The 22,903-nt window shown below is 47.2% G+C and overlaps 1 protein-coding gene and 1 long non-coding RNA gene across 3 annotated transcripts; both read right to left on the reverse strand.

Moving 5' to 3' along the window:
• Positions 1 to 273: 273 nt before the first annotated feature.
• LOC144734450 (uncharacterized) lies at positions 274 to 4,027 on the reverse strand. Its single transcript, XR_013588517.1, has 2 exons — positions 3,622 to 4,027; positions 274 to 1,016 (listed from the first exon to the last, which is right to left on the reverse strand). It is a non-coding gene; the product is annotated as an uncharacterized LOC144734450 (long non-coding RNA).
• A 35-nt stretch (positions 4,028 to 4,062) lies between these two features.
• ZBBX (zinc finger B-box domain containing) lies at positions 4,063 to 18,907 on the reverse strand. Of its 2 annotated transcripts, none has more exons than XM_078616637.1 (16): positions 18,648 to 18,907; positions 16,719 to 16,808; positions 15,628 to 15,741; positions 14,193 to 14,277; positions 13,370 to 13,418; positions 12,228 to 12,331; positions 11,477 to 11,572; positions 10,641 to 10,760; positions 9,646 to 10,090; positions 9,143 to 9,260; positions 8,542 to 8,630; positions 7,902 to 8,014; positions 6,538 to 6,611; positions 5,873 to 6,038; positions 5,448 to 5,682; positions 4,063 to 4,713 (listed from the first exon to the last, which is right to left on the reverse strand). In XM_078616637.1, exons 2-16 carry the CDS (start codon positions 16,784 to 16,786, stop codon positions 4,463 to 4,465), a joined length of 2,127 nt encoding a protein of 708 aa, XP_078472763.1. In that variant the 5' UTR covers positions 16,787 to 16,808; positions 18,648 to 18,907; the 3' UTR covers positions 4,063 to 4,462. The 2 variants fall into 2 exon arrangements, with proteins under 2 accessions (XP_078472763.1, XP_078472762.1); XM_078616636.1 differs by having other exon boundaries at positions 4,065 to 4,713; positions 10,641 to 10,763; positions 18,648 to 18,906.
• Between the last annotated feature and the right edge of the window lie 3,996 nt (positions 18,908 to 22,903).

Below are 22,903 nucleotides of genomic sequence, written 5' to 3' on the forward strand. Positions count from 1 at the left end.
CGACCTGGGTATAGGGGCGAAAGACTAGAAAGTCGTACATTCACTTTATTTTCATCGTGTAAGATTCCAATCAAACAAGCCTCGTTTGCCATATCATGCCGCAGCCTACAACAGACCTGCTGTGCATGCATAGTGGTTGCCCATCCAAACATAATCCAGGCTCAAACCTGCTTAGCAGCTAACGAGATCTGACAAGACTGCATTCCCGGTGACTCCGTCGTAGGCATCTGTCCTGTGAATGGAGGAAATAAAAAATCGACACACAAACACTGCTGCCACTTCAACGGATGTATTTCTCCAAGAGTCACTTCAAAGCAAGGCACGTCATGTTCAAACCCCCAATTAATGATAAATATCCACGGTCGAAAGCCTCACTCTTCCGCATGCAGGTATCACGGCAAACCACATCCCAGAAGAGCTCTCTGATGATGTGTGTGTGGACTGTACCATGTGGTGTTGGGCACAACGTACTGCGCCTGGTGCTGGCAGCTTCTTAAGATTATTCTTAAGCACCTTCAAAAACTGAAGAAGCTCCGAGCACGTGTAGCGAAACGTCGAACATCGTCTCGAACAACACGCGGTACGATCCGAAAACAGGTCGGAGAGAGCTGCACAGCACAAACGCCAAAACTTACGCAGTCGTCTTACACGTCCGATCAGGCCTTCCGGGAATTGAAATATTTTCGTTAAAAAAATCAGTGTGTTTAAAACAAGCAAACTGGTCTTTGTTAAGAAATACCTGGCAGTTCACCCGGCATTAGTTTAATGAATGTCGAAAAGCCAGTGCAGAGTGCGCGTATTAAACCAATTACATTGAAAACATTTAGCTCCCAGCAGTGTTGTGTGGCTGGCGGGACGTGTACCGAATACCATCCCAACGCCCCCATACTTTGCCCACGCTGCCACCGTGCTGCTGCTGCTGCTGCACGGTCAGACACTGCGCATTGTCGCCACCTGCAGGTGTTTGTGGATTTAGCCGGACTCGCCAGGGCTGTCCTGGTGGAGATTCTGAACAGCTGCTGGGCGTGGAGGGGGGATGAGACAAAGACGATAACCAAAGTGAACAAACCGTTGCCCCGGGGGGAGAAGCCCCACGTGAAAAAAAATCGGTAAACAGGTTTAAGACATGATAATTGGTTTTTTACCCTTCTATCTGGCAACAAAACTGACACCTTTTTTTTACAAGGAGTCATGTTTACATAGACCACATTACCTGCAGTCATAATGCAAACAAAAAACATAACTCTGATAATGTGCACTGTCCTTGAAGTTGATTGGTCCACACCCGAGACAGCTTTCCTTAGAGCCTAGTCTCACATGGGTTGGACCAGATGACGCCAAAAGGCGCACAACTCAAAGACAATGCACCATCAGAGTATGAGAGCTCGGGGTAAGCATTTACACCATTGGACCAATCAACTTCAAGGACAGTGCACATTATCAGAGTTATGTTTTTTGTTTGCATTATGACTGCAGGTATTGTGGTCTATGTAAACATGACTCCTTGTAAAAAAGGTGTCAGTTTTGTTGCCAGATAGAAGGGTAAAAAACCAATTATCATATTTTTACTGGCAAATGAGGTTCCAATGGTGTAAAGGTTTAAGAGACTTTTTGAAAATCCATTCCAATAAAGGATCTGGCGTAGCTTCTTATCTTGAAGACTGGCCCTCGTTGAACTGCGAGAACTACACGTGAGAAGTGTGGACACCACCTCCATACGTGGGGATTTCAGGAGTGCTCGGCCTGGCTGTGACTGCGGCTTGGGTCTCTATGCGAGCCTTTGGATGTCTCTGCGAGTGTATGGGTCTCTGTGCAAGTCTATGCGAGTCTAATTGTGACTGCGGTGAAGTGAAATCCATCACTCACACCACCCTGATCATTGCCCCACGCGTGCTTTTGCAGGGGGTACGAATGGAATCCACATGGAGACCCCAGACAACGCAACATAGAGCTATAAACTCCGTTTATTGCATTTTAAATGCCACAAAACAGAAGAATAAACCATTCGAACTCCAGTCATATATGATGCAATTGGAGTCTTAAAAAAAGTGACGAAGCCAACAGTTTTATTCTGCAGATAGCAGTAAAGTGTGCTGAGGCTTCATTGCGGTGTAGGCCATTACCGAGCCTGAGCGAAAATCACCAGGCATGTGCCCAATATCAGATCTCGGAAGCTCATCAGGTTTGAACCAGGACAGCACTTGCATGGGTGACCACAATGTAGAACAGGTTGTTGTTGGCTGCTGTGGAACTACATGGCCGGCAGCATTTGGCACTGCTCCCCCGCCTTCACCAACCCGCAATGACCAACGCGGAGAAGTATGGCCAAATAAACCACATGACCGGCATGGCATCGGGAACCCCTCGTCCAGGTGTGCACTCACAGGCCATGAATCAACAGCATCATTGTAAATGACAACAAGAGCCCAAACACACGAGCGTGATTGTGCCAAACACAGAATACTAAACTTACTGAGGCAAGGGCTTCGTTCTTAAAGAGCTCGGAGATCAGCTACAATTTCACCGTCACAATGAAGGCTGCAGGAACAGAGATCTATTCACGGCACTTCTTGTGCAAGGAGTTGCGTAACCACAACTGACGGTAAATTAATCTGCACTATTATCTTACCCCTCGCATAGAAATTCTGGTTTTGTCCACTGTTTGGGCGGAGCTCAAATTGTGGATTCACTTTGCAGTGCACGAACAAAATACGACATCAGATTAATATTGCAACTGTGCTCTGCAAGCAGGCCGATCTATTCCAGATTTTCACAACTGCTGCACTGGCGTACAAAGTGCAAGTTACTAAAACTGGCGTAACACTAAAAGTGACTGCTCTTCATGAACATCGGAGCTGGGTTCGTGCATCAGGGGTTTAGTGTTGAGATCACACAATTGTCTCATGTTTGGTATACCTAGCGTCCCCCTCGCTAACATATAGATGTGCAGCCCTTTGTCTATCCAACGCTGGGTGAAGGCATTCCCACAGCGTGTGCGTCATGGGGTATATTTGACTACACTTGACCACTGCTGGTTCGTGTGATTTCATGAAGGTGGGCAGCACAGAAGCAGAGTACCACAACGGCTTTTGCCGCACTTTCTTGTGCTACTTACAACATATCTCTATGGATTGTGGTCACCCATCCAAGCACTATCCAGGCTCAAATTTGCTTATCTTCTGAGACCTGATTATAAATAAATGGCATTATTAGCATTACAGCTAATTTCCTATCTCGATCACAAACCTCTCACCCTCAGTATACACACACCTTATACTGGTGTCCAACTCTATCTGTGTTTAAGAATAAGAGTTTTTTTTGGGTTAGATAGCGTAAATCTATAAATGTGTTGTTAACCCCACCACCACCCGACAGCCAACTAGTAAGGTTTGTCACGTAAACAGAACGTGGCCAATTCGTCACTAGTACAGCACACCGGTGCGTTGGAGAGTAAACTCACAACATTTACAATTCGTGTACGTTTCGCCAGCATCATCAGGCGGCAGACAGATTTGTGGAGAAATCCTCCTCCTCTTTCATTCTTAAATAGAGGGATAAATGTGACGTCGGTTTAATGTATGCATACAAATTAATGTTTGGTGGCGGTGAGATGCTGTGTACCCAGGGCCAGCTCTCTCTCCAGGCTGCCCACGATGCGCTCCTCGTCCTCATCCGAGTCCCGGTTCGACTCCACGTCCAAGGCGCCGCTCATCCGCACTCCTCTGCTCGGACCCCCTGACCTCGTCGGCCGAAGGGACAGCGGCGTGAGTGGAGTGAACGTGGACCGTGACGACGAGGGGGATGATGACGAGGGGGATGATGACGGGCGGGCGGTGGCAGAGGCTGGAGAAAAGATGAAGTGGGACATCAATAGAGAAAAAGTTTACGAGCAGTTGACATATGTGCTCCGTAACTCGTGATGACTAATTTACCAAAAATTATTTATATAATATAACTCGTAAATGGCTATAATCAAAATGTAAGAATAGGTTTTACCCTTTCTGGAATTAAAACAGGAGGTGTTAAGATGTTATGTGGTTAATGCAGACACGATTCCTTGCAAAAGGTTTCTGTTTGGTGTTTTAACATCTTAACACCTGTTTTATTACCAGAAAGGGGTAAAACCTTTTCTTTTGATAGTGGCAATAATCGAGTTACCCCGAATGCGACCGCTCCCATGAGACTCCCACAAACCAAAGTTAAAGCCTGAATAGTGCTTGGAGGGGTAACTGCTGTACACAACAGGCTTTACAAGAGAAGCCTTCATCCACTCGTGGTTCGACAAAAGGGCTGTGCGCTTACATGTAATGTTTGCACGCGCTTTTTACATATGTTGCCTTTAACTCAATATTCGTAATTTCCAGAAAACATTCCAACAAAATACTGCATAAAACTAAAAGAAAATAAAAACACTTAGGGCTGTGGCGAGTGTTGATAACGTCTCTCATTGCAAAATCGCCCACTAAAAACAATACCGCCCTTGTCCACCACCAACCCCTATCCGACGCCCGTGACCTCTGTGCGAACCCTGACCGGCAGCACGCGCCGCGTCTCTGCGTGCAGCGAGTCGAGTGGCCGGCGAGCGTGGCCTGTACGCGCTGCCGCCCCTCTGCCTGTGCGATCTGCTCTCCTCCATCACGGCCTTCGTTAGCTCGGCGTCGGCACAGAGGCCCAGGCTGTCGTCCGCGCGCCATCGCGAGTCTCCGTGCCGGCCTGCAGGCAGCACAGTGCGCCAGCGTCAGACGCGACCCGCTTCCAGCCACTACGCGTGTGTAGGTCATATTCTTAGGTTTTTTCGGTAAAGTCAGGTAGGTAAAAAAATTAAATTAAAATTAATAAAAGTAAAAATAAAATAAAAATCACGACGTTTCGGAGGCAACACAAGCTTCCGTCTTCAGGTGGAACCGTCACAGCACGATTGCTGTATCAAGTAACGCTTTGGTTTTTTCGGTAAAGTCACGTCGGTTAAAAAAGAAGACAAATAAATTAAATCACGACGTTTCGGAGGCAACACAAGCTTCCGTCTTCAGGTGGAACCGTCACAGCAAAATTACTCCTCCCGCCTCCCCTTAACCAGTATATGAGGTCGTGTGTCTTAGAGCTCTCTTCACTTGATACAGTCATTTTGCTGTGACGGTTCCACCTGAAGACGGAAGCTTGTGTTGCCTCCGAAACGTCGTGATTTTAATTTAATTTTTATTTTTACTTTTATTAATTTTAATTTAATTTTTTTTACCTACGTGACTTTACCGAAAAAAACCTAAGAATATGAATCCTTGCAGTCACGAAAGCTTCAAATCTAGAAGTGTGTAGGTCATTTTGTTTGTCACGTGATAGCAATAAAAGAAATATTTCACAGCGAATAATAGCTTACACTTTCTAGATTATAAATATTAGCGGAGCTAATGCCCTTCACTATGCAACACTCCACCGCTGAGAGCCGGTACCTGACAGCAGACTTAACGCCGCTCCACTGGCACTCGCCGTTCGTGCGGCGTCTGCATTCGTACGCGCCGAGACGGTACCACAGGCCGGACGGCTGCCGTTAAGATCTGTCCCGTTCTGTCCATGTCTTGAGCCACTGTGCTCTCCGCCGGCGCTGAGACCGATGGAGAAAAACCCCTGCAGGCCCTGATAGTCTGGCAGCTCCAATTTGATGCGGCTCCCAACATTCTTCAAATCCTGCAAACAAATACATGCCATTACATTTCTCAGCGGTGCCGGTTTAGTATTCTGACCTCTGCGCCACTCAGCCACCTCAAAATTTTGATTGTGTGAAGTTAATTTGCTGTATTTCATCAGCGATAAAGGTAGTTACAACATCAGGTATTATGTGCGAGTCTTTTCATTAACCGCATCATTACCAACTTGCCTCTGATGGCTCAGTGGTGAGGCCCCTCTCTGAAGCATCGAGGTCACCACACGGAGATGGTGTTACTGGGTTTGGTGCCTGTTGCCGAGGAGTTCTTGCAGATACCTCGCGGCCACCATCCAGCAGCGGAGAGTGCTGGGCAAGATATCTGGGTTCTACTTCATCGCTGTAAGGCACCCAACCCAAGGCTCACGGTCACAGTTTGCACGATTGAGAGGCAGCTCAAATCGTGTCTCTTTAACTACCATTACAAGAAGTGGTTGTCATAATATTGGCTGTAATTATTTTACAGAATTTGTTAATGGAATTACATTGAGAAACGGAAAAAGCAACGAACAGATTGGAGAAAATAACGCAGGTTAAATACATCAAATTTAACTGTTAAGAAACATTTGACTGTTAAGATAAGTGGTCTTGAGCAGGATGCTTTGCTCGAAGAGATGATGGTTGGTGGTCCAGACTAACAATGATATGGCAGCTAAAGGGAACACGCCCAAGAGGATGTGATCGATCGATGAAATTAACTCATGTTCAGGTGCTAGGTGGATTGTAGCGTCGCAAGGCTGAGGGGGACGGTGTTGGCTTGGGACGGCTTTGTCCAGCAGTGGATAGATTGTGGTTTCAAGTACGGGTTAGCATGAACGCATACTGCAGGCCAATCTCACCTGCAGCTGATGTTCACGGGTGAGCCATCCTCCTCAAGAACAAACCCCTCTGTCTCCTCCAGAAAGTTCTCTCCCTGCAGTAAGTGCAAGACGTAGCGAAGCTGAAAACCTTGCCGAACCCAACGTTGCATTCTGACCATTTTCACCTCAACCTCATCGTTTACGGCCGTTGGATTTGAAGCCTTTCTGAGACCAGGATCGCCCCAGTCAAACCAGAACATATCATATTTTAAACGTAAAGCATACACCGCCCAGCGGTAGCGTGTGCGCTGCTTGTGCAGCAGGCCGCACCTTATTGCCGGTTCACTAACCGTAAAATAAGCGCCGTCTACTTCACGGCGGACGTGAAAAGATCCCGCGACGTTTTGCGCTGTCGGCACAGTCCAACTTTACCCAATTAAAAATATAATAATCCTGCAAATGACTCAAACTTTGTATTTCACATGATGGCAACATTGCCCCGACTGTGACGCTTCCCCAGACGATGACTGCGAAACATCGCGTCCCCGTGATGGCCCTGAGCTCTAAGAATGGCTCGAATGCAAAATTATTATTGCACAGTACAGCAAAACCCCTGTTAACGACGGTAATTGTGTCCACGAAACCGGTCGTTAAGCGATTTTGGTCGTCGAGCGAGTATAGGAAATACACGTTAAAGGCTTAAAATTTGTTCTGATAGCATCGAATGTTACCCTTTCTCACCCAAAAAACTTACTTTCTAATCTTTAAACAATGGATATTAATCCATAAAGATACTAACATAATTATAAACACATAATATTAAAATAAACACGGTTAATCAATGCATTAATTCATATTTACTGTACCTACAACAGCCCGTCGTTAACAGGGGAATGGTCGGTAAACAAACACATTGGGCTCTATGGAGGCACAACACTACTATACACTACACTATACACTACTATATACTACACATTGGGATCTATGGAGGCCCCGTTGTTAAGTGATTAGTTGTTAACAAGGGTGGTTGTTAAGAGGGGTTCTACTATACACCACTATACACTACACTATATACTATACACTACCATTACTACGCTACTATACACTTGAATACACTACACTACTACACTACTATACACTACACTACTATACTACAATACACTACACTACTATACACTTTAATACACTACTATACACTACACTACTACACTACTATACACTACTATACACTACACTACTACACTACTATACACTACACTACTACACTACTATACACTACACAATACACTACACTACTGTACACTGCACATTGGGCTCTATGGAGGCCCTGTAGTTAACAGGGGTGGTCGTTAAGAGGGGTTCTACAGTACATGCGTGACCCGAATGTACGATCTCCCCTTCACCTCTGCCATCTCTACGATGGTGAGAGATGACTCGGGCCTGGGTTCCCGAATGGAGGTCTGCGGCGCGGCAAAAATCTCCACGTAATATTTGCGTTCTTCAAGATTTTCTGACACTGCGGAAAAAGACGGGGAAGTCAAATACAATCGCAAAATCGTTGACCAATTTGAATAATTCTGTCTCTTATTTTTTACCTGCGGACTGCATGAAAAGGTCCTTGTCGGTTATTATGATAACGTCTTTGACCAAAATACCCTGAAAGCTCCCGATATAATTAGATCTCAGAAGCTAAGCAGTCTTGAGCCTGGACACTGTTTTGATGGGCGATCACCGTGCATAACAGGTGTTGTGAGGCCAAGTTGCAGCAAAATCCATTGCTGTACCATACTTACATGCTCCAGAATCTATGCTCCCCACCTTCAACCCGCACTGGCCAGCGTGAACTATGGTTAAATAACCTCTACAATCCGCACCGTGTGGAGAGGCCTTCATCCATCAGTGAATCAACAAAAGGGCTATGCATGTACCCATGCACAGAGCTAGAAGGACGAAACCAACTTGCCATTGCTGGGCTACTGTCAATGTATGTAAGAGCCACGTGATCACATTAAAGCTGGCTTGCGTAGGGCATTTCGTTAGTACCGTTTTCATCTCCGTGGTCAAACTGGACAGAGCGTCTCTCTAGCATCCTCCACTCCGCTGCTTCCCCTCCTAGTCCCTCGAGGGGTGTCCTGCTTTTCAATAAAATGCAAATAAACAACACAAAAATAAATGACACCAACAACAACAACAATGCGAAGTAGAGTGGTGGGTAGCCCAGTGGTTATCACGCTGCACTACAACCCGAGTTTAAATCCTGACCATGGGAACATGAGTGGCGAGTGACATCAAAACCAGCTATTGCTGCCCTCTTCACCAATCCGCACTGACCAGCGTAGTGAAGTTTGCGATTCCATCTCTGGATCTCAGCAGTGCTGACTCAGTGCTCTGACCTTTGAGCCACTCGGCCACCTTTTAATGTAGAGCGTGTTGAGATGTCATAAGATTGTAAACTCAAACTGTGTTATGTATACGGCGCATTTTATTGTGAAATTTACATCGCGCGCGTGTGTGTGTTCGAGGTAACGTTCTGCGGATTTTCCTCTCTGGATTACGGTTTTGTGAGTTGAACTCCACTCGGTCACCTGGACGCGAGGATTGAATGCTCATGGTTCGTCCTCCGGTGAGCTCCATGGGGAATTACCGTCTGTGCTTCTTGAGGAGCAGACGGTCCATGTACGAGAGGGCAGAGTTCTCCGGGAAATTCAGGCTCAGCAGGGCCTTGCCTGGGATGGGGATTTCCTCTCGAGCCTCCACCGACACTGGGAGTGGGGAATGGTGAAGCAAAGATAAAATAGCCGTGGGGGAAGCCCTCATCCAGCAGTGAATTGACAAATCAGGGCTTATGTGTTTATACTTGCCAACCCTAATGATGTAAGCGATAGGCTGCCAATACATAAACCCTTTTACTAAATTACCATTTTCAAAGCAACATGTTTTTCAAATGTAATCAATAAGTTATGAAGCCCTATAATCAGCTTTGAATCTCAATATGCAGGATAAAAGTGTTGAAAAATCGTCAACCTACCGCTTGAAACTGTATGGTCAGCCAGTATGACACTTATACGTGCAGTACGCTCTCTTGCGCTACCACTGTGAATGTGACATCGGCATTTCATGAGCGACGGATGGCGGCAGTGGCCTCACCTGACACGGAGCCTCGTGTTGTCCGCTCAGGGCCCGGCGCGCAGGGCCCAGCGGCACCACGCCACGCCGCCACGGCCTCCTGGAACTCGCGCGACGACTCCTCCTCGCTGAAGTTCCCCTCCAGGAGAGAGCCCCTGGCGCCTCCCGTCCCCCCAGCTCCCCACCGTGACGACACTTCACCTGGCCCGGAGGTGCCTCGCGTTTCTTTCCCTCCTGGCTTCTGTACTCCGCCAACTTGTCGTCCTCTTCTTCCTCCTTGTGTGGCTTCCGCTTCTATGGGGCCTATGGTTTGCCCGCTCTTGGCTCCCCCTTCTAACCCACGTTGGCCGAATCCTGACGCTCGACCATCCACTTTCCTCCTTTCCCGCACTTCTGTTGATGGCGGCGAGGGTGAAGTGAAGCCAACGCCGGTATCTTGTGCTCTTGTGTTAGATAACGGCGGCGTCTGGATTATAAATAAAAACACGTGTCATTGTTGTCGCAATCAGTCGACTTTACTAAAGTTTAAATCACAATACAGTCCGTCTTAAATCACTTAATTGGTGAGGAGATGGCATCGCTAATCACAAACCATGATTCCCCTCCCCTGTTATTCCAATTGTGCTATGGACATCATATCCTGAAACAAAGTATGCATTCAGATCTTTCAGATAACATTAATGTAATAGCTAAAGTTACGCTACAAATTGCGTAACTATCTATTGGCAATCTTGCATTTGTTTTACTACATATTGATTGTTTTCGCAGCTGCATTCAGTTTTAAGGTGCTACAACTTCATGTATTTTAATTCTCTGTTCAGTACTATCTCAACAGCTGTTTCTTGGGAAGAAGCTGCTGCTGCTGCTGCGGTGGCAGATTTTCCTTTTCAAATAGTTTGCCCTTATCTTGTCAATGCTCTCAATGTTTCTGTACCCAGCTCAATGGGGGCCCTACTCCGCGTGAACAAAAGTAAGTAAATAAATACACTGACAACTCCGAGAGCAGCGCAACTCACCGTGTTGGAGAACTTTGCGAAGCCACGTTCCCTAACGTCCCGTCCATCGGCTGCCGAGCCCATGTCTCGCTTGAAGCGTTGGACAACGTCCGGCGTCAACGTGAGACTCGCCGTTTCCGACTGCTGGCATTGGAGCATCCCGTGATGAGATTGTAAATGTTAACGACATTTTTGTTACAATTATTTTGCACCCGTTTTATCCCGATTGTGCGATCTGCGTCATGTCACGAGCCGAAATAACCGTTAAGATGTCTTACAGAGCAGCATGTATCCTCCTTCACGTTATGGAATGGCCTTTGGATTCAAGATATCATGGAGCAACCTCTGGGATCTCTTCATGTAACCACTGGTCCACACAATGTCAGTAATGTTCGACCACCAAGAATCATGCGAGAATAATGTTCATAGCAGGACATTTAAGCGATTCATATTAAAGCCAAATTAAGTGTAGAACTAAATTTAATGAGATTTTTGCTCACCACGCTTGAGAGCATCAACTGTAGCGTATTGGCCACTGGTTGCAGCGATTCACAGTTCGAATCCGGCAGGCCGCCCTGGTTAAGGGATTTAACCATAAAATACACACCGCTTGCTTCACAATGGATGTTAAATATCCCATAATGCAATTCGAAAAGAGGAGGTCATTGTCTGCCGGCATCATGATCCAAATGAAAACAATTACCGACACATTACTCAAATGGGATTACACGTGGCAACATCGCCCCCTACTGTGAAACTACTGAAGACCTAATGTCTGTGAAAACATAGCGCGCCTTCGTGATAGCCTTGCGCTGTTACAACGGCGCGATCACCTCCAAATAATGATGATATCTTACCTGGATGGGATGCGATCGGTGTGCCCGCAGCGCACCCTTGTGGTGCATCCTGCTGAAGCAGGGCACGCAGAAATCCTCGCCGCACTCCACACACACCTGGCTCACACGCACGCACACACGCAACGTACAGCACTATTTTTTTAATCCACTACTGGACGAAGGCCTCCTCAACCAAGCTGTGGAGGTCATGGGGGGGGTTTGGCTATACTTCACCACACAAGTTGGTGCGGGTAGGTGAAAGGAGTCAAGCCCAGGTCTGGTGTCAGATGTCACTCGCCACCGTCGTTTAGCCGTGACCGGGAATCTAACTCGGGTCATAGCGCAGTGCGCAAACCAGGACAGAGTTATTCGGACTTACCACCTGCCAAAGTTAAGCTGAAAGGGCATGAAAGGGATGTGCTGGAAAAAGCATGTATTTATATTTTAAGAAACCCCATGATAGATTCATTGGAACATTATCAATCTACCGATAAGAGTTTTATTAGATCTCCCAAAGCCAATTCCAGTTTGGTAAACAAGAGACATACTCTTTGGTTCTTTCGGTAAAATCAAAGAGTATGGATTCCTGCAGTCACGAAAGCTTCAAATCAAAACAAAAGACAGTCGCTTCTAAACATCGCACGAAGAGTGCACTGTCCAGACACTCTTTATTGCAATTCCAGTTTGGTAAACGGACACGTTTTTATCACTTTGATCCACTCTGCAGTTCAACACTCACTTTTATGCGCTTACTGAAAATTTAACCTCTTACCAGCAGGGCGGGTTTGTTTTCACACTGGCCACATTTCTTTGCTCTTTTCGCTTCTGTCACCCACTTGGTTTGAGGGGAAGACACTGGGATGGCCTTCTTGACTTCTGCAAATATAAAAGGCATTAAGTACAAGATAAAGCAAGTACGCTTTAAACATGATCACACACACACATACTGATGAGGAGCTCTTATAATAAATTACCTTTGTTATGATACGCTTTGCTTTACAAATAATGTTTATGGGCAGCCTATTTACAGGTTTAATAAAAATGGAGAATCTTCACAGGAATAAATACCACACCAAGAAGATGACCATAATCCTTGCAGAGCATGCAAATCAGTGTGTGATTATAATCATAACTATGATTCACATCTAAGCGTGTAACGATACATCGATTCTTACCGACAAAACACATGCACAGAATCGTAAGAATGAATTATTTTCGACTCATACTGGAAGTAATAAAAAATGACTGCCCTTTGTCAATCCACTGCTCGATGAAGGCCACCCATGCATTTTGGTGATGGGGGTTGTTTGACCGTACTTCACGCGCTGGTCAGAGCGGGTGAGTTAAATGGGTGTCCAGCACTGATTTAAGTATCGATCGCGACGAGCGTCTGCCATGGCCAGACATTGAACTCAGGATCTAAGTTCATAACGCAATGTATGTATTTGTGTTGAACTTCTTTCACGCCGTACATAGCCAACCGTGAAAATCGGAGGTACAATGCGCTAACCATAGCACCACCGCTCCACCCAAAATACCGCCGGCTATGTAATCACAGCGGTCACTATCGGCACTCTATTGCGTCACGAGGCTAAATAAAACATCGATTTAAATTTCGATTTAAAGCTTTCGTGACTGCAGGGATTCATCTTCTTGGTTACTTTCGGTAAAGTCACGTAGAAGGGAAATAACAAAATAATACAAATAAAACATAATAAAATACAATTCTCACGACGTTTCGGCCACAACGCAAGCAGCCGTCCTCAGGTGAAGAACAGGTCTGTCGGAAAGACAGCGTCTGAATGAACACCACCAAGCTTGGCAGCGTATATTTAAGCTGGGTTAGAGGAGGAAGAGCGCCTTCCTTTGTAGAGCAAATGATGCTATGGGTTACAAGGGGCGAATCAAACTTGCCTTCGACTTGCTCCTTCAGAACCCTGATTCTCACTTTGCCCGAGCCCACCTGAAACCACAGCGACAAGCACAGCACACCTTAAGACAAAAAGAATAAATCAAACCGCAACGTGAAACAGAGTTACGGAGTTCACACTGCACTGTACACAATAGTGACATTTTTAAAAGTGTATGCAGCTGAGTAGCTTGAGAAGTGTACACAAAGTTACGCTTCCCACCGTCTCTCCCTGCGTCAGACTCAGTTGAGGAATTTGACACCTGTCCCCTGAGTTTGCTTTGCTGCTCAGAATCTATTTACTCACACTCCAGCCACCCACCGCTACAATGGATGCAGGCTTCGCTGGCAAAAAAAATATTTTTCTCTCTCGGTTCAAACCTATAGGTGAGATTTGCTGATTAAAAGAAACGAACGCTGACTGCATGCCCATGCACACCATAACGAAGGCCTCGCCAAGCCATTGCCAAATCACATCACGGAATGCAACATCCGTTGAACTCCTTACATACAAGCTGATGTTATCACTCAATCTCCACGGAAGACGTTCTCTCAAGTGTCATCATCCTTCTTTTGGACGCTACTGCATCGGCCATAATCCTTTCTATCAACGCTCACTGCCTAAGCCCACTCACATTTCTTAGCAGTTAATACGACGTCTCGAACTTGTGTATGTTCTCACGTCCATGTGTTCCTCAATCTGTCTCTCATTGAAATTCCAAGCACGCATCTCTCCGTGCTCTCAAGCTCGCTTTGTGAAATGTATATGAAGCGACTGAATATTTCTTGCACAGGACTGCGTTGGCTCGCACATACACACAAGCTCACCTTGCTGCCCTGCCTTGGCACGGCATTGGAAGGCAGAGTCAGGGCTCCTGTTTGCCCAGTCTTCCAGTGAAACCCTCCCGCCTGCCTGCCAGACCAAACACGTACAAGTGTGTGAGAAAGCCAATGCACGGAACAAGTTTATCTTATCTTAACGTAATTCACATAGCGCCTTAAGCAAGGCGCTTTACAAAGAATTAGGAATGGTGCATATGAATGTAGTGATGGAGACGAGGTGAGTGAAATAGATGAGAGGAAGCAATGGGAAAATCTGTGATGCGTGAATTCGGTGAAACCGAAACTTTTGACGGTAAATGATGATGAATGTATTGAATGAACGGGGAATGAGTGATAGCCATATCATCTCAATCAAGTGTGTTTTTTTTGTCACAGTCCTTTGTCAATCCGGTGCTGGATGAGGGCCTCATCCACACCATGTTGATGGTCGTGGGGGTTCAATTGACCATACTTCACCACGCTGGTTAGTGCGTATTGTAACGGAGAGGGAGGTCCAGGACCAGTTCATAGATTACTCACCAGTAATGTTAACTGTGGCTGGGAATTGGTGCCAGAACAACGCTCCGTATGTATGTATGTTGAACTTATTTTTCACCGTACGTAGCCAACCATGTCAACTGGAGGTGCTCTGACCTCTGAGCCACCCAGCCACCACACATCTCCCATATAATTAAAATAATAGATAACAGGTATTAGACAAATCATAATAGACTTGTTTGGGGAATATCAGTGAAGCAGTGGATGTTTCTCCTTGGTGCTTTCATTTATTTTGCCTTGCAAGATGTAAATGGGTTACATTCTAAATTTAAATAATGGGGCTTTGTTCGAAAACCTGATATATACCGGGACAAGCCACCCCTGAAATAGCGCAGTATTTCAATGAAACACCGGGTCTAGCTGCTAATGGAAATGGTAATGAGGCATTGTACTTTTCGATTTAAAGCTTTCGTGACCGCAGGGATTCATCTTCTTGGTTCTTTCGGTAAAGTCACGTAGAAGGGAAATAATAAAATAATAAAAATTAAACATAATAAAATACAATTCTCACGACGTTTCGTCCACAACGCAAGCAGCCGTCCTCAGGTGAAGAACAGGTCTGTCGGAAAGACAGCATCTGAATGAACACCACCAAGCTTGGCAGCGTATATTTAAGCTGGGTTAGAGGAGGAAGGGCGCCTTGACAAAGGAATTTGCTTGGTGGTGTTCATTCAGACGCTGTCTTTCCGACAGACCTGTTCTTCACCTGAGCACGGCTGCTTGCGTTGTGGCTGAAACGTCATGAGAATTGTATTTTATGATGTTTTATTTTTATTATTTTATTATTTCCCTTCTACGTGACTTTACCGAAAGAACCAAGAAGATGAATGAAGCATTGGTTGGGTTTCCACACACAGAGCCCTGCCCGAGACACAGCACCGACCGCTTCTCTTCCCGCAGGCGCTGCCCCTCGCGCCTCAGTTTCTCCAGCTGCTCCTCCAGCTCCGTGTTCTCCACGGCGAGCTGCAGAGTCTCTCCGCGCAGAGCCTTCGTGCTGCTGTTGCTCCACACACCAGACGCGCGAACGTACCGCACGGGAAAAAAACATACATTCTTACACGTGTACGGATCAAGATTTGCATTGATCATATCTCATCTCAATCATTCTAACCACAGCTGCTGTGTTTTTTAGCCTCGAGTAGCCCATGGTGACATCTGTCCCTGTGCACAACAAGGTTAATTAGCACGGGTTATGGACAAACAAGCCCCAAAACTCACATGGCATGGGGAGACCTTCATTCAGGAGTGGATCGACAGAGTGTGGTCAATTATTATTTATAATCCATTATACGTAATGGATTCATACGATTACCTGCAACCACTGATGGCCATTGCATTCACCACAGCCAATTCTTAAATTGAAAAACGTGTCCCCGAGTCACGAACTATCATTAAAATCCCCAGTCACGGTGTGGAATCTAAACACATTCCTGCGGAGGGAGCTGGTAGGAACGTTGGGTTGCTCGGTCAATGGCCAGGGTCAACGGCGGCGTGGTGTATTCCGCAAATATGGCCGACTGTGAGGGCGGGCACAAGCCGGCGTGAGTAGGTTAAACGTTGAGTTTTATAAGGGCACCACGGGGTGACCAGCCCCTCCCCTCCCCACCCAGCCCCACCCCTCCCACCCCTCACCCAGCCCCACCCTCCCCACACAGCCCCTCCCCACCCTCTCCACCCAGCCCCACCCCTCCCATTTTTGGATGCACGACGGACGGACGGACACAATAATCCCCTGTGGGCTGGTGTAACCAGGAGGTACCTACCAGTATCACCCCTACTTGTACAACTTGCTTAACAAGCCAATACTGTAAACATTAAATACCCACGTCTGTGTACTTGTCGGTGTATTTACTCTTTTCATCAATGTATTAAGCACAGTTTTCTTATTTGAGAATACAAACTATATTATTTGTACAGCCACTGATTGATATTCACACATCTAACCAGGGCACTCTGGCTGAGCTTTATTCTCACCGAGCTTTGAGTTTCGCTGAAACGGGTTCCTTGTTTCCGGTCAGCACCACAAACCCTTGTCTCTCCATCCCTCGTAAGGCCCTCTCACCTCTATCACACACACAGGAAACAGCGAATACGTGGCATTGATTTGGTTTGGCCCAGGGGAACTGAATATCATGAAAAAACACACAAGGGGTTTAAAGAAATTCTGCACAACTTTAATAAACATATGTAGTTGAGATCCTAGCAGAGTTTAAGACCTTATGTTCTTATTTCAAGCTGGACATTGGGTTCTATTGTTTATTATTGTTCTTTATAACGTGGTTATTTATTGTGTTGTTTTATATTTGTTTTTTTGGCCTGATTTATGTGGTTCATTGTTATATTAACTTTTTTGATTACTGAGGTTACGTTTACAAATGAGACTAGCCTGGTCTCCCTCTCGATTTCTCACCTGGTGACTCGAATTAACTTGAACTTGTTCAGACACGCGTTTGTTAGCAATGGTAATGGATATAATAATGTTGTGGTACTATATGATTACTTTTGCATATTTGTCCTTAAATCTAGCAATGTTTTATTCCACATATCAGCAAAACATTGTGTGGTTGATAAGAGCCCCAGTATTAGCCTGTATGTATGGACGAGTTAGATGCTGAATGCATCATCCACATGTCCATGTGGATTCACAATATTGTCCCTATTAGCAGAGTACCAGACATGCGTACACGAAGTACAAACGAGGAGACACAGCAAATGAGACAGACAATACCAACATGTGCGTCTTGGTTTATTTGAGACTTATACACCCAGGAAACCCTCAGTTGGTCTCAAGACTATTTTGATGATTTTGCTAAAAGCCTTTTGGTCAGTCCACTGCTGGATGAGGGCCTCCCACCCCTGGGCGTTGTGGGGGTTACTTGATCATACTTCACCGCGCTGGTCAGTGCGGGTTTGTGAAGGCGGAGAACAGAATAGACGTTTGAGAATATAACTACAATAGAATAACAATGAGGTTTTGCTCAGCTGACCAACCACGCATCATCTCGCAGCAGTCTATAACACCTCATAATTGGTTCTTTACCCTTTTATCTGGCAACAAAACTGACACCTTTTTTACGAGGAGTCATGTTTGCATAGACCACAATACCTGCAGTCATAATGCAAACAAAAAACATAACTCTGATAATGTGCACTGTCCTTGAAGTTGATTGGTCCAATGGTGTAAATGCTTACCCCGAGCTCTCATACTCTGATGGTGCATTGTCTTTGAGTTGTGCGCCTTTTGGCGTCATCTGGTCCAACCCATGTGAGACTAGGCTCTAAGGAAAGCTGTCTCGGGTGTGGACCAATCAACTTCAAGGACAATGCATACATGATCAGAGTTATGTTTTTTTTCTGCATTACGACTGCAGGTATTGTGGTCAATGCAAACATGACTCCTCGTAAAAAAGGTGTCAGTTTTGTTGCCAGATAAAAGGGTAAAGAACCAATTATCATATTTTTTACTGGCAAATGAGGTTCCAATTGTCTATAACACCTGTTATGCATGACCGGTCGCCCATCCAAACACTACCCACGCTTCTAATTTAGGTTATTTTGGGTTAGATTGCCTAAATATAAATGTGTCGTTAACCCCGCCACCACCCGACACAGCCAATCATTAAGGTTTGTCACGTAAACAGAACGTGACAATTCGTTACTAGGACATCACAACCGGTGTGTTGGAAAGAAAATCCACAACATTTACAATCTAGCCACGCTCAACACGGCTCAGCTTCCCTGGATCTGACGAGCCTCGTAGCTTCCCAGTGGTGTTCGGTCACAGCCCCGGGGCAGTAAGAACAACTTTATTAATCGACGATCGCATCGAGACGTTGTGGGTATCGTTTCAAACACAAATCGTCCATCACCCCCCCCCCCACCACCACCATCACCACCTCGTACCTCCGCCTGCACGGCGCGTCAACGCCGCCGGCCCGCCCTTTTCGTTGCCCACAACTTCCCTCCGGCGATCACAGGACGCTGCAAGAACAACAACAACAGCAGCAGCAGCAGCGTTCTTGATGACGATGACGACGCTCGATCTAAGGGAGAGTTTTGAGCGCTGCATCAGAGCGAGGCCTAAGTGAGGGCCACAAGCCTACGGCTCGCCTCCGTTGCCAGGCAACTCGGGCGTTTCTGGTTGCCTTGGCGACGGCTCAGAGACGCGCGCTCTGATTGGGTGGTCACACCCGGCGCGTGGTAGTAAGGCGTGTTCCCATTGGACGGATCGCCTCCCCCTTACTCCGACTGAGCAGTGGGTGACTTTCACGCGTGAGCTGTCGCTACTGGGGCATCTTCTCGGGTTATAAAGTCCTTCATGAAGTCTGAACGTCGACAAAGATGTTCTTTCGCGATGTCAACGAGTTCCAATTAAAATATTTTACCCAATTGTATCTTCATAATGAATCAATCTGTCGTGCGTAAGGGTGTCCAGGATGTCAATTGTCATATATACAACATTATTTGGTGATTTTTATTTTACCTCATCAGGTAAGGGGCCGTCCATAAATGACGTCACGCGATTTTGGACGATTTTTGACCCCCCCCCCCCTTGTCACATGACGTCACAAAAAGTCAGACCCCCCCTCAAATATGACGTCACAAAGCTCTGCCCCCGCCCCGCCGAAACGTCGTGAGAATTGTATAAAGTTTTATTTTTATTATTTTATTATTCCCCTTCTACGTGACTTTGCCGAAAGAACCAAGAAACACATTGTCCTGCGGAGGGAGCTGGTATGAACGTTGAGTTGCTCGGTCAATGGCCAGGGTCAACGGCGGCGTGGTGCATTCCGCAAATATGTCCGACTGTGAGGGCGGGCACAAGTCGGCGTGAGTAGGTTAAACGTTGAGTTTTATAAGGGCACCACGGGGTGACCAGCCCCTCCCCACCCAGCCCCACCCCTCCCACCCCGAACCCAGCCCCACCCACCCCAACCCAGCCCCTCCCCACCCAGCCCCACCCCTCCCACCCCCCACCCAGCCCCTCCCCACCCTCCCCTCCCCACCCAGCCCCTCCCTCCCCACCCAGCCCCTCCCTGCACGACGGACGGACACAATCATCCCCTGTGGGCTGGTGGAACCAGTGGGTTCCTACCAGTATAAGTTGCTGTTGTTATTTTTGCTGGTCCACCGTTGCCAACGCAGCAGCAGTATGGCCAGGTATAGTTAGGAGTACTTCCTTGACGCAAGTGAATTCACAACACGAGCAAGTATGTATAACCGAAATTATTTATTACAAAAACGAAGCTTACTTTTAATAAACATCACTCTGCATGCGATCAAAATTGCGCGCGCAATCAATGGATCGAGACACCAGCTCGTCAGGAAGGAGTTGCAATTCCCACGGAACAACTGCTCGAGATTGACGTGGAACTCGGTGATATACACAAGGAGCTTAGGGGCCGTCCATAAATGACGTCACGCGAATTTGGACGATTTTTGACCCCCCCCCCCCTCGTCACACGGCGTCACAAAAAGTCAGACCCCCCCCCTCAAATATGACGTCACAAAGCTCTGCACCCCCCCCAACCATATTTCCATTTTGAAAATAAAACATGCTTCAAATCGCTTTAAACTATTGTCATTGTAGTGCGTATTTAATGTGGCGCTGCACTTTGATGTTGTAGGAGTATTGTTATAACAATTAGTATTGATATAACAATTCTATATTTATTTCAAATTGCGCATTTTGATGTGACGTCACATTTCCCAATCCCCCCCCTCCCTCGTCACGCATCGTCAAAAATGTCTGACCCCCCCCCCCCAGGTGCGTGACGTCATTTATGGACGGCCCCTTATTTGTACCTCAGTCCCGACTGCGCAGACATCCACTGAGTTCACACTGCGTGCGTGTGGTGATAGGCTAGCTGTAAAAAAAAACAACGAGCATTGTCTCGATTTGAAGCTTTCGTGACTGCAGGAATCCATACTCTTTGGTTCTTTCGGTAAAGTCACGTAGGTACAAACATTTTATTATAATAAATCACGACGTTTCGATCGCAACACAAGCGGTCGTCCTCAGGCGTGAAAAAATAATCTAGCAGTGGAACTGCTGAATCAGCGAGGAGCGAGCTGTTACACCAAGAGGTTATACTGGCAGGAACCTCCTGGTTACACCAGCCCACAGGGGATTATTGTGTCCGTCCGTCCGTCGTAGGGCTGGGTGGAGAGGGAAGGGTGGGGAGGGGCTGGGTAGGGAGGGTGGAAAGGGGCTGGGTGGGGAGGGGAGGGTGGGGAGGGGCTGGGTGGGGAGGGTGGGGCTGGGTGGGGGGTGGGTGGGAGGGGTGGGGCTGGGTGGGGAGGGGCTGGTCACCCCGTGGTGCCCTTATAAAACTCAACGTTTAACCTACTCACGCCGGCTTGTGCCCGCCCTCACAGTCGGGCATATTTGCGGAATACACCACGCCGCCGTTGACCCTGGCCATTGACCGAGCAACCCAATGTTCCTACCAGCTCCCTCCGCAGGAATGTGTTTTATTTGGTGATGGGCAAGCAAGCGGGGTCTGAGCTGGAAAGGAATTTTGTTTCCGCCTGAGGATGACCGCTTGTGTTGCTTTTGAAACGTCGTGAATTATTATATTTTTTCTACCTACGTGACTTTACCGAAAGAGTAAGCATCGTCTCATTCGCACACCTCATCGTTGCACGGGCCCACGTGTGTCGAAGCGCCCACCCTAAAGACCTACTACACACGACACAGCATGGTTTGACGACAATCGACGCGTTTCAAATTACAACAAGCATGCACCCGACTGTTTGGTCACTGCGCTGCAAGTATCAGAAACTAAAAAGCTTTCGTGACTGCAGGAATCCATACTCCTTGGTTCGTTCGGTAAAGTCACGTAGGTGTAAAATAAAATAAATCACGACGTTTCGGGCGCAACACAAGCTTTCCCACCTGATGACGGACGCTTGTGTTGCGCCCGAAACGTCGTGATTGATTTTATTTTATACCCACGTGACTTTACCGAAAGAACATAAGAGTAAGAATCTGATAATGTTATAATCTGAAAGATAACACACACAACAAATTAGCCAAACCTTAGCCCCTAATACGGACCAACTTTAGCCAACCAGCCACCGGACTAGCCCTAGCCCTCACCAGCTAATCAAACATTAACTTTGCGAGTCATCTTATTGACATTAACCCTGCATCCGGCCCTCACCAACTACCTCTCCCACTCACTACAAACCGACCAGCCACTCGTACTAACTCTACCCATAACTTTAACCAATTCGCCATCGAACCCATTAGAAATATCCCGAGCCTCAACCAAACAATAAACCAGCCACGGGTGCTACTAATTCTACCCCTCATAATTACCAATGATCTCATCAGCCGCTGCCATTAGCCATCTCCCTGCCCCGAAACCCGAATTCGTTTTCACGTGTTGTTAGCATTTCTGATGACTGTGCTGACGCCACCCTAACGCGTTGACCATCAACATGAAGGGGTTATTTCTACAGAGACGTTACACTCATGCACCCAAAACGTAGTTTTTTTGCTTTAAACAAATCCATAGCAATAACATTAACAGTATGGGGGAGAGGGGGGGTGGGTCCCTATGTATGAAGCGTATGGTGGTGGGGCTGTGTGTGAGCGTCCCCCTCGTTGTGCACCCAGCCTCCCCGTGGTGCGGTGACCCCAGGAGGGGAGGGACGACGCCGCGGGCTGCCCCCCTCACTCAGCGTGACTCTGGCTAAGCCGGCGTCTTGCCTCCCGCTCTGTTGAAGAAGCCCAGCTCCTGTAAAATCACCTGCAAGCGCGCCAGGTTCTGCGGAGTGTATTCATCTTCCATGTTCTCCTGCACGCGTTTCACCGGCATCATCCGCGCGTGGCGTTGGGCGACGCGGAGACGACCAGGGTGGACGGACGGCCGAGGTTGTCCCCTTGGGACCTGGTCGACTGATGGGCTCCTACGAGCTCGGACGTCCTGAGAGACGACTTGTGGGCGATGGGGAGAGGGGTGTTGTAGGCCCGGCGGACGGAGCTGCGGAGGCGACGTGGAGTGGATGGACGAGGTGGTGGTGGTGGTGGAGGAGGCACGGTTGGCTGGAGGAGGTGCCAGGGAACACGGGGCGAACAGCGCCGCGCACATGAGCAGCGCGCCGGCTCCGCGCCCACTCACGCGTGAAGGCATCGCCACGTTTGAGAATCT

Source organism: Lampetra planeri, chromosome 51 (assembly GCF_965212315.1).
Source record: "Lampetra planeri chromosome 51, kcLamPlan1.2.h2, whole genome shotgun sequence".
Classification (NCBI taxonomy): domain Eukaryota; kingdom Metazoa; phylum Chordata; class Hyperoartia; order Petromyzontiformes; family Petromyzontidae; genus Lampetra; species Lampetra planeri.